The 12,920-nt window shown below is 33.9% G+C and overlaps 1 protein-coding gene across 4 annotated transcripts in view; it reads left to right on the top strand.

Annotated features, from left to right (window-relative positions):
* Nrx-IV (neurexin-4) overlaps positions 1–12,920 on the top strand; it is a 218,170-nt gene that overhangs the window by 184,056 nt on the left and 21,194 nt on the right. For all 4 annotated transcript variants that reach the window (XM_067101754.1, XM_067101753.1, XM_067101756.1 and 1 more), the window contains one exon: positions 12,369–12,506. In XM_067101754.1, coding sequence (XP_066957855.1) covers positions 12,369–12,506 — 138 coding nt within the window. The remainder of the gene's footprint in view (positions 1–12,368; positions 12,507–12,920) is intronic.

Raw genomic sequence — 12,920 nt, 5'->3', positions numbered from 1 at the left:
GGTATAATAGAATAGAATTTTTTGCCAAAATATCGGTACGCTGTAGGATGAGGCATCTAAACAGTCCAGTTAAAGTAACAGTAAGAAAGAGGAAAGCTAAAACTAGTAGGGGAGAGGCTAGGAAAAGAATCAAGCTAAGTCTGTAAATGGGTATACTGTATAGCCTATTATTTCTTGCATGAATATTATATCCTGATTAGTATTTATCAAAACATGAGCTGTATATGAATGAAAAGTTATTTCTAAAATTATCATACCTAGTTATTGAGTTCTATATAGAAGTTGTATACCCATTATTTTATTAAGGTAAAAAAAGGACGAAACCATATATTTTTTTAACATGTTAGATTATAAAACTTACATAACTATGCAAGCTTTTTTTTTAATGAAGTGCAATAAAATACAAAAGGTGAAGTAACTAAAACAGTGAAATATACAAAGGAAGTATGGCAAAAGTGCAATGCATTAAGCACTGCAACTCAGGTCTGGGCTGCATGTCACATCAGGAAGAAAGAAAGAAAAGGACTGCTACTCTCTGGCTGAGTTAGGTGACCTGTATGATAGGGTCCTGGTGTACAGTATATGTACAGGTATTCATCACATACGCACTTCTTGTACATTTAAATGTGTGGTATGGCATGTGATAATTTACAATTTATGAATTGTTGCTCATCCAACAGACATCAACTTAGGCAATCATACATTGTTTGCAGAAACCTTGAATAAACAGGTATTGCAACATGTTTACTAAAAAAAAACAATTATACTGTACAGTATATCATATTTTATTGAAGGATATTAACATGTAATAAAATAATCATGCACAGCGCATGTGTGCACACAAGAGAGAGACAATAATTTGATTATGATTGCCCATGGAAGTGCAAAATTACTTAAAGATACTACCTGTCCATATGATGCAAACAAAAGGCTAGGTATGCATTTAGTTCAGTACCGCATCTCATTCACTTGTAATGATTAAATTAGATTGTGTTTGGGGATAAGTACAGTATTGCATGTCCATACAAATCCAAGGCACGGTAGAATTTAGATCTTGTTTACTGTTCGTTCAGTTTATTCGTTTAAAAACAGCATAATCTCTCTCTCTCTCTCTCTCTCTCTCTCTCTCTCTGCAGGTTGAAAAGCTCTTGCTATCAATGTAGTTAAAATTTGAAATGTAAATTTTTCAAAGGTAACAATTTCAGTTTTGCATCTCTCTCTCTCTCTCTCTCTCTCTCTCTCTCTCTCTCTCTCTCTCTCTCTCTCTCTCTCTCTCTCTCTCTCTCTCTCTCTCTCTCTCTCTCTCTCTCTCTCTCTCTCTCAATATTACCAAAGGTTTCAACCAGTGATATTACAATAGCCTAAGCTCTAGTAGTTTACATTAAAGAAATTTACAACAAGCAGTAAAATAAAATTATCACTTTAACTGGAGAGTAGTAACCCAGAAGAGTTTTTCTTATCACAAATGAATTTTGGACCCCTTAAAACTTGGAAAGGGTCAACAGAGTTTCATTTAAGAAAATTTTTGCAAAATTACTTTGATGACTGTTTATGATTTCACATTTGGGTTTGTTGGATCTAATGTTTTCACCAAATGTTAAATAAGAAAAAGTTTTATAGCTGACAAATTAATTATAATGTTAAAATACAACAGCTGGATACATTTTAGTTTAATTTGGGGGAGGCAAACGCCTTGCAAAATTGTTTATATGAGCAGCCATAGAAATGAAAGACACAAACTGCGTAAGAAGAGATTTTGTTAGGCTTCTTTCATGCCACTGCCTTCCACTACACCGAGAATGTGTATCAGTCAATATCCAGCAGTGCTGCAGTCATGTGGCAGGCTTACTATGTTGCTTGTGCTGTGGTGACAAGACCAAGTGTAAGGATCTTTTATCGACCTACATTTTATTGTCATTTGATTGGTAGATGATTTCTGAAAACCATTTTCTCGTGGTATAGTTAAAATATTACTGCCTCTCCCATGTACTACAGTATATTTAGTTATAACTCATTTTGGGAATTGAATATAAAAGAATTCATAAAGGTTTAAAACTGATGTTTAGTGTCATTTTTACTGAAGCTATATGTAAAAGTTGTCATGGAAGGATTGTATTTTACAAACTAATTTTGCAACCCACTGAATATCAATACTTTTTCTTCCAATTAGTGCATATAGGTATAGGGATTGACTTTTTTGGCAGTTCCCTCAATTTAATGATGATGTAAGGTATTTCATTTTCCTTGAAAATGGGAAATCAGTTTAGTGCTTACATCAAACACAGTTATGCTCTCTGTCATGATGAGATGCTCCAGTACCTACTTCTGACGTACAGGAAACCTCTTTTGGTATTGTGATGGGACAGTGGGTCTAATATTACCTTACCCCCACTTCCCTGTTATCAGGAAAACTACGTATGGTAATGTACATTTCTTGATTGACTCCAATGAGATGATTTATGGGTGTTGCTTTGATTTTTGGCCCCCTATGTTGAAAAAGATGCTATGTGATGCTACACTTCATAAAAACAGTAGTGTTGTATTGTCAGAATCACTAATCTTGTTTTTGCTAGTGTAGGAGTCATATAGTGTGAATATGAATGTTATTTTCTGGAAACAATCTTGGTGCAGACTTTTCAAAGCTATAATGTGTCAAAATCAGTCACTGAATTTGCATGTTATGGTAGTACTGTACTTCTGAAACAGATGGTCAGGATTGGTTGCTATTTGCCATTTTAATGAAGCAAACTTGGATTGGATGCTATACAACTGTGCTTAGTAGTAGAGAAGATATGAGGTTCTACATTTTTGAATATGTCTAGACATGATGGTCTTTTATTTAAATGACAGGGAAATTGTAGTCCTACAGTGCATTTACCATCATTTCTTTTTCATGCATTGCTATTAACAGCTCCACATCGTACCTTGGTTATTGTTTCTCTCTCTCTCTCTCTCTCTCTCTCTCTCTCTCTCTCTCTCTCTCTCTCTCTCTCTCTCTCTCTCTCTCTCTCTCTCTCAGTACTGCACATATCCTTTATAAAGTTTGAATTACTGTATCATAAACATAAAAACAAAACCAAACAAGCTCTATAAAGTCTGGTCTACCTAGCCCTCTTCATCCATCCAGCACTGCATCCCCACCCTTCTCCCAGCTATAGAAACTGCTCCCGAGCTTCACCCACCTTCCAAAACAACCCCCTTCTCTGAGCCTTCCTCTACCCAGCCTTACTACCACTCCCCTCCATGGTGGCAAGCCATCCAATCCCCCCCCCCACCATTGAAACTTCTTGAGGCCTCCCCCACCCCCCAAAACCCTTTTCTGGTCAGTCCGAGCATTGGCAGTGTTACCAACATTTTCTTGAGGCCGCGCATTGCCAACCATAGGAGGGCGGTTTTTTCAAATTTTTTAAAATTTATATATATCATATAACTTTGGGTCCTTGATCCCTGGTCCGGGTGTGTCGGATAATGTCAAGTTCTGTATAATGATGAATCGGATAATTGAAGGATTACTTAAGTGCCAGAAGCTTAAATACTATTAAAAGAATTTCCAGTTGGCAGCCAGTTGTGTACCATCTAAAACCATACTTGGTAAACATAATATACCCTTTCAAAATAATTGTATCATTTTTTCATCCCCTCTAAAAGATGTGGAGTTGTATTTTGAAGGCTGAGGCCCTGTATTTGACTCTTCATGAATGTCCTTAGAATATGTACATCACTGAATATTCTTCATAAATGTCACTGAATATTTACTTCAACCCTGTTCCTGTGAAAGAAAACAGTTTTTGCTAAATAGAGAAGATTGTGTGCAAAGTGAATGGTGCTAATTTATTTAACAAACCATGTATAAAAGAGCATTTTAAGTTCTAGCCAGTCTATGTAATAATCATTAGGATAACCTCTATATATAGGAAGAACTCTTCCCTTACAAAATTTTCCCACTTCTGTATGTAATTGGGTGTTTTGTATAAGGATTAACAAAGTAAAGATACTGAAGCAATATGCAGATTAAGTAAATTACTATTGATATAAATTTTGCTTGCGATTTTAAATTGATAAAAAAAATTAATAGAAAAGCGTAAGTTACCCGTACTGTATGTACTCTTGTGATCCATAGGAGAATGTATATAGCTTAAGTATGATTCAGTTTACTACATTTCTAGCATGAATTCAAATTTTCTTGAGAATACTGTAGTCAGATAGCTGTAGGGGGTACATTTATCACTAAATTGTAGCTACTGAAATAACTTAGTGTTTTTTTGCAAATGCAAAGAAATGCTAGAGCACTTGAAGGGGATTGCTACTTACTACATTATTGGGTGCATGGGACTCTGCAGGCAGCACTAAAGCAATAAAGGTTCTTTGCATTGGCTCCTAAATCCCAACTTTGTTGCATTCTCCCCATTACTTTTTGTTCTCTAGCTTTGTTTATATTGCACCACTTTGTCCTACTTCATTAATCCTTTGAGGTTCTGATGATTTCAGAAGAAAATTCTTTACTTTAATTTCTGTAATGGAATCATGCAGCTGACGACATTTCCTTAACCCTTAAATGCCGACTGGACGTATTGTACATCGACTAAAATTGTCTGTCGGGTGCCAAGTGGAAGTACGGTACGTCGACTACAAAAAGTTTTTTTTAAATATCCGCGAAAAAATACTTATAGGCCTAGTTTGCAAAAAATTTTAAATCACGCGCTTTGAGGGATGCTGGGAGTTCACGGATCATGCTGTTGTTTTGTTTACAAGCGTGATCCAGCTGCGCATGCGCGAATTTCTTTCTTCTCCCACTAGAAAGCATCAGCGACGCATCTCAGAAATTCTTTCGTCACTTTGTCGTAATTTTTGCACCGTTTTATATTAGCCGTTACTTAAAGTTTTATATATGAAAATGTGTGCAATTTCATGTAGAATACAACAAAAAACAACCCATGGTTGTAGCTTTTATAAGTTTTGAAATATTTTCATATAAATCACGATAAGTGGCAAAATTTCAACCTTCGGTCAAATTTGACTTGACCAAAATGGTTGAAAAAACGCAATTGTAAGCTAAAATTCTTACATTTAGTAATATTCAATCATTTACCTTCATTTTGCAACAAATTGGAAGTCTAGCACAATATTTTGATTTATGATGAATTTTTGAAAAAACTTTTTCCTTCCCCGCATGGTAACTCTGCTGAAAATCTCAGAAATTTCTTTAGTCACTTTGTCGTAATTTTGCACCGCTTTATATTAGGCGTTACATAAAGTTTTATATATGAAAATGTGTGCAATTTCATGTAAAATACAAAAAAAAATAACCATGGTTGTAGGTTTTATCAGTTTTGAAATATTTTCATATAAATCACGATGTGCCAAATTTCAACCTTCGGTCAACTTTTGACTTGACCGAAATGGTTGAAAATGCAATTGTAAGCTAAAAATTCTTACATTCTAGTAACATTCAATCATATACCTTCATTTTGCAACAAACGGGAAGTCTAGCACAATATTTTGATTTATGGTGAATTTTTTTTTTGAAAAAGTCTCTTCCAATATTTCGATTTATGGTGAATTTTTGTAACTCTGCTGAAAATCTCAGAATTTCTTTAGTCACCTTGTCGTAATTTTTCGCACCGTTTTCCTATTGGGCATTACTTAAAGTGTTATACATGAAAATGTGTGCAATTTCATGTAGAATACATCAAAAAAAATAACTCATGGTTGTAGCTTTTATCAGTTTTGAAATATTTTCATATAAATCACGACAAGTGCCAAACTTAAACCTACGGTAACTTTGACTCAACCGAAATGGTCGAAAAATGCAATTGTAAGCTAAAACACTTACATTCTAGTAACATTCAATCATTTACCTTCATTTTGCAACAAACGGGAAGTCTCTAGCACAATATTTTGATTTATGGTGAATTTTAGAAAAAAACTTGGTTTTACGTCCGCACGTTACGAATTCGTGCATCATTTTGTGATAATATTTTCTCTGTGTTGCTTTGATCATTTTACAATTTGTTATATACCAAAATCATTGCAGTTTAGTGTACAATACAATGGAAAAAAATAACTCATTAGCTTTAACTGTTTTGGAGCGATTTGTATACAATTATACATGAAATTTTTTTTTTGTGCTGTCATATATTCCAATATTTATATATGATAATGATATTTTTTTTCATTTCTGATGGTTGCATACTAAACTTCAGGCAATGTCAAAAAAAGGAGCAAAAAATGAACTCTTAATCTTAAAAACTAAGCGTGCTGTGATTTTTTTAAAAAACTTTTTTTCCGCTTCATCGCTAACTCCTGAATGCCGCCGGGATACGACAGACACTTTTGTAAATAGAGGCTCGGCATTCAAGGGTTAATGATGTACCATGCATTATGCACGGTACATAAATAGGTTGCATAAATAGCAGTGTATATCAGTGGAAAGGCAATTCACTTTAGTAATACATACTACCGGACTTTTAACATATCTTTATGGCAGTGTAAAGAAGCTTGTTTTTTATTTATTTCAACAAGTCATTTTGATGACTTAATTTTTTCGCTTATTAGAATATCCCATGATAATGAACAACTCAGCTTCAAAATGACACCAACATCAGTAGCTTAGCATGAAGTTAATATGACATAGAGCAATCACTGAAGCCAAAAGCACTTTATTTCTTGACAAGTTGCTCCAGTTTTCACCCCTCATCTAAGAACTAATCCTTTGGACCAGGTCTCTACAAGCTTTGAAATGAGACTTGTGGCCTAGCTAAACTACTTTGATATGTTAATTAACAGAAACATCTCCATATGTAATTTTTTTGGTAATTGAGGACCAAGCCTTATATATTTAATTTATTTATGTATGTCTATGATATAGAGAAAGCTTCCTCAAAATTCATTCATTTTGAAATTACACTTTTAATGTATTGCAAAGGGACACAACCTTCATATTCAAATGTGGGTAACCAAGCATAAAAGAGATGTGGTGGAAGAAGGAACAAAGAATAGTGACCTTGTGAAAGGGGATAAAGAGGCTGTAAGGCTCTGGCAGAAAATGTTTAAGCATCTTATTAATGTCAATGAGCAGCTAAATGATAATGAATTAAGAGTGGTCGACTTAAAGAAGAGGCTACTTGATACACAGCAGAAGGTTGAAGGCCTTTTTGAACGTGTCTCAGTTTTAGAGGAAAAAGTCCATGCTGAAAAAGGAAACCCTTTTCTCCAACTTTCTTCTCAAGGAAAAACACCACAGTTAGGATATAGAAATATAAGTAAGTTTTTTTGTGGGATAAAAACATTGCATTTAGACTACAGGCTGTAATATGAGAGAGATTTAAGATTTTGCTGGATCAGTCTACTGCGAAACCAGCAAAAATAGGCATTTTGTAGATGTTCAGTTGTTTTGGTGCTTTAGCTCATTAATGTCATTGCTAGGTTGTGTAGTAATGCAAATTTACAAAGCTTTTAGCTTGGTTGATAAGCTAGTAAACTTGTCTATAACAGGGGTTTTAAGAATGTTACATTGAATGAACTACATCTTCACACAAAAACTTACTTGAAATGCAGCATATGGTGAAAATGCTAATACAGTACTCAGCATTAACAGAAGTTTGCATAAGCTTCAAAGTGGATGGAAAGATTTTCTGTTACAAAGCAATTTCTTCTTGCTTAGGAGCTGGCCACACTTTAATTCTCATGGATATTTAATAACTAGCCCACTGAACCTAGTGGTTCAGTATATTGAATGTAAAATAGAATTAACCTGTTCATAGCTAACCCAGTGCAGTATGTATGGAGGGATGTTACCTGATATATGCTATATTGCAGTGTGAAATACGAACATATCTCATTTAGAGTAAAATTAATGCTGGAGTTTACTTTCTTGAGTTTGTTCTTTCATGAGTTGGAACAGAAAGCACCTAAATTGTAGACCAGTATCAGAATAGGCTGATTATGCTTGTATAGTATTAACATTGTAGGTGAACTGGAAAAATTAAAATGGAACGTTTTCTTCATAAAAGCAGTTGACATTTTGATTTATACTGATACTGTGCAATATCTTGTAATACAATTTTTTAGAAGGCTCTTTTCAAGTCTGTCAATGCTCTAACAAAAGTGAGAAAAGGAGGGTTGTTTAGATTTAGTTTCCAGATTAAGAAAATGGGAGATAGAAAGAAAAAGTAAATTCAATCATAAATGCTCTTAGGTCAGAGTGGTTTGAAGAAAGGTTAATTTGAGATTTTAGTCTTTCTTGCAAAGGGAGAAGAGAAATATCTAGGAGGCCTTCTTTGCTGAATAGTAGGAGAGTCAGTGAGAGGAAATAACTAATATTTTTACGCATGAAAAATCCAGATCGAGTCCCATGAACAGAAAATGTGTAATCAAGTAAGAAGCCACTAGACTGTATAAACTGAAGTTTGAATATTCTGATCCTTTTGACACACTGGAACTTTTAAATCTTGAGAGTGATGAAAAGACGCTGAGAATTCCGTACAGAATGGGATTACAGCAAACTATTTTTATGAATAAGATTCTATCTAATACCTACTATGTGTAAATCATGATGTAAAGTCTAGTAGGGTTTTCTTTTAAAACTGTAGAGAAATTTCAGAAAGTCTGAATAATTTTAGCAGAGGTTCAAGGAGTACAGTGGAGTTGTGATTTTTCTTTGCAGTAACTTTAAGCAGTTATTCCCAGTGGTGGTTTTTATGTAGGTGTTGAAGCTTAGGGGAAAAAGATGAATTGTTATATAAAATTTCTTTGAAGAGTCTGAGAGAGAGAGGATTCCAACTGGATGATACATTCAGAGATGTTCTTGTAATGACAGTCGTTGCTTTATGCAAATTTACAGTGCTCAGAGCAAACTTTTAAATTAATTCTGAAAGAAAGCAATTAGAAAAATTGAAAAAAGTTAAAAAAACTATTCAGATTTTTTACACAGCAGATGTTATATGATAAGCATAATTAATGCAAATTAAATACCTTTAATACCTGTGTATTGACTGTCAAAGAAATTTTGAGCAAAATAGAAAGCACCTCATGATCCTGGAAGAGAGAGAGAGAGAGAGAGATAGAAGAAATGTTTTCATTTTCATGTTAAAACCATGCAGCTGTGCATTATAAGTATTTTAAGTCAGTATTGCTGTGGCAAATAGTTCATTATAGTAACAGAGTTGTAATACTTATGAATTGCAATAACTTAAAAATAATGTCAAATATGTTGTCTCAAAAGGAGGCTTCTATCTGCTCTCTTCTAAATGTTGGGTTGCGTTAATTGTCATCATCATGTAGTTTATGTCATTCTTTTTTAATATTAATATTGTAAGATGTTTTTAATAAGCTAGAATTGTAGTAATAATTATAGTCTATTTCATTCCATCTGTCCACTCACCAGTGTAGGTTTTAGGTAGATGTGGCAACATGCACAGCTAGCTTGTAGTTGGTTTGAATCAATGTTTCCAATATCTTAGGCATACTGTGATAAAGATGCAAATTATTTCTGTAGTAATTCATCTGAATGCTTGTATAAATATAAACACCACTCATGCCTTGATATAGATGATAAACATGCCGGTTTATTTCATTGAAATAATAATTCAAGCACATGAAAGACAAATTTGTATCAGTAGTCTACGCAGATCAAGCACAAACAAATGCTGGTCATTCAGTACTTTTGTTTTATCCCATTGTAGACAAATAAAATGATACCTGGGTATGCAAGTGTGATTAAAAGGCATTTTAATGATTTCATGCATGTAAATTACATGAGTAAGGTAATATTTGAAATAACTTGAAATATTTTTGTGTATGAGTTTGCCTGAAGTAGGTGAAAAGAACAACTATGGCAACATTGGCTAGAAGATGGGAAATCTCAATTAATGCATGGCAGTGGTATTGCGGTTTTTTTTTTCAGAATACTTTGCATACTTACATAATGTTTTCTTGAGCATACAAAACATTATAATACCTCAGGGGGTTAGGATATGTCAGGCGTATTTTGCTAAATAACTTATCGAGCAAAAGTTTGGAATTTCATTGAGATCCTGTCATCCTTTGTGTTGATTGCATATATGGCAGAAAAGGCTAGCTTAGACTTATTCTTTTTAAGGGCATTGGAATGATACTTATATAGAATAAATAAATAAAGGTTACTATAAGAAAGTAATTTTGACATATGAAATGAAAGTGTGCTTAAAAGAAGGCCAGTATCTTTCGCTTGTCAGTGTTTCATAATCTAGCGGTAACATCTTTAAAGGTTATTTTTCCAGTTTATGGATATACAGTAGATATAACTTTGGTATTGCAATAAAGTTTTTTCATATTGAAGCAATAAAATTGTTCAGGCAGTCCCTGGTTATTGGCAGGGGTTCTGTTCCCGAAATCCCTGCTTATTGGCGCCGATAATCGGAGACCGGTGCATATCGGTGCCGAAAAGTCCAGTTATCGTTGTCGCTAGACAAGTTCCATAAAACCAGATAGCTGATAACTGAGGCTGCCGATAACCGGGGACTGCTTGTACAGTACACAGATTAAAGTCTGAATGATAAGGAAATATTGTGATCAGAACAGTTTGTGATTGTAAGCCTACCTGTAGCCTAGAATATACCAGTGAGATAAAACAAATATTTAAAGCCCATTGTTCATTTGTGTTTGATCTGAGTAGACTTTGATACAAGGTTCTTTGTATACATAAAAATTCAAATATCTTACTGTACTGAAGAAATAGTTTAATCATAATAAGCCACAGTATTGGAAATGTTGATCGTCAGCCAATCACGTTCCGCTTCTTCACTCATGGGTGGACAGATGAAATGGAACTGACTGTAGTAATATATGTGGTGAGTTGGAGACAGAGAGATTGATTGATTGATTATGGACTAGACAGACATCCAAACATGAAGATAGCTTCATTAAAAAAAGATGCTTATCTTCTCCCTCTTTCTCAAATGAGTTTGTAACTGAATTGAATTCATTGACTTTACGTTGGAAGTGCAATAATTTTGTAGAATTTAAGATAAATTCACAAAAAATTTTGTTTCATTACTCTTCAGTCTCTATGTAAGTTTGGCAACAGAGCATTTACTTGTAGGGCATCATACCAGTTCGCTTGAGGTAAGAATTCTAAATTTATTATCTCATTTTTCTTTACGTAAAGAGTACTTTTTGAACCCGCACATCTTAGAAGCCTGATTCTTAGTAAATATCAATATTGTCATACTTTAGTAAATATCAGTATTGTCATACTTTCACCAAAATATAATAAACATTATCATGAAGCTTTCCTTCTGGCAGTTGCAAAATGCTAGTGTAAAGTAATTCACTACCATCTTAGATCAAGGCATGTTTCATTTTACAGTTTTGATTACTTTTTGTTTTTTATGTTTTTACATATTAACTTAACTTTACCAGTCATTTCACAATTCTTTGGCATGGTTTATGATTTGAATAAAGATTTTAGTCCATTTGTGCTTCTTATGTAGAAGTGAATGTGCAGGGGGAAGATGAGAAGATTCATATCACGTAAATTTGGTATGTTTAGAAATCTTCAGTCCCTTTATGGAAAGGGAGGGCTGGTGATACTGTACCTGACTTCTGAGCACTTGAACCACATGCCAGGGGATGAAAGAAAAACAGGAGGAAGTGAAGCATAACTGGATTTTTGTATTCCTGGGTTCTCACTCACACACTATGTCACCTTCATGTACTGTAAAATTTTCTAGAGTTTATGGGGATATGTTTATGATTCCTTTCACCTCGTATTTGATATGTGTATGATCACTGGCAATGCAATACTACCCTAATACTATTCTCCTTACATTTTAATACATTTTTATCTATATTAATATATTAATGTATTTTCTCTTTTTTAACGAGAGATCTTTCTTTATGTTCCTTTACCTACTCTTACTTCTTCCAAATGAATACCATATTCTTTGGAAGTTTGAATTTCAAGCCAATGACCCCTGTGGGCTTGTTCCATATGAATTGGGTTCATCTTCTGAATAATAATAATAATAATAATAATGATAATGATAATGATGATATTGATAATAATAATTAATAATAATAATAATACTTTTATTTCCTTAGAAATTGAATTTCACATTGATTGAGTGGTGCTCATTTAGGTTGTTGCAGCCGTAATTTTGCTCTCTATTTGTTCCACTTTAAAGCACTTCCATTGATAAAATGGTAAAATATATAGGAGTTTTAGCCCAGGAAGCAGTCTAGTCTACATGTTATTTATATAATATTGAAGCATTTATTTTTTCTCAGTGTGCAATTTTAAATCAATGATCTGTTAAAAATAAATTTAGCAATTGAGATCTTTCAAACTTCTTGTAGTTTTTGTTTATTGAAAATAATATACCCCTCAGCATCAACAATCTTCGAGGACTACTGTGGCATCGAACCAATTCGTTACCCTGAGGAGGAAACAGAAACCAGGCCTCCGCCAGAAATCTCGGAAGACGTCCTCATGGAATTGTATTCAGACAATTCGGCAGTCCTTGGCGGTATGTTTTGCTTTTAGAGGTTGAATGATTCTGTATTTTTCTTTTGTACAGGTAGTCTAGAAATTGTGAAGACCTCACAGCCCAGTTCTGTTTTGTTTGCCAAATACCGCTATATTACAGAAGTTTCACATTTGTCAATAAGTTTATAAATAGATTTTGTTTTTGAAACAAATTTGCTGCACCTGGCAAAGGAAAGACATCATTTGGTTATGAACTGTAATTAAAATTAAATTTTATTTTAATGGCTTGTCTAGCATTGTATTTGGTATTAAAGGTCCTTTTCAAATCCACTTAGCCCAACTGCATTGCTTTCTGGATTTTACTATTCTTGCATTCTCATTTGGTCTCTTCCCTTCAACTTACTTCAGTTTCCACTTCAAATTTTAGACCTGAATAGTTTTGGATGAACCCTAT

The sequence above is a fragment of the Macrobrachium rosenbergii genome, chromosome 58 (assembly GCF_040412425.1).
Source record: "Macrobrachium rosenbergii isolate ZJJX-2024 chromosome 58, ASM4041242v1, whole genome shotgun sequence".
In the NCBI taxonomy this organism is placed as follows: Eukaryota; Metazoa; Arthropoda; class Malacostraca; order Decapoda; family Palaemonidae; genus Macrobrachium; species Macrobrachium rosenbergii.
Note: the sequence above shows the minus strand (reverse complement) of the source record. Positions and strands in the feature narration are given on the sequence as shown.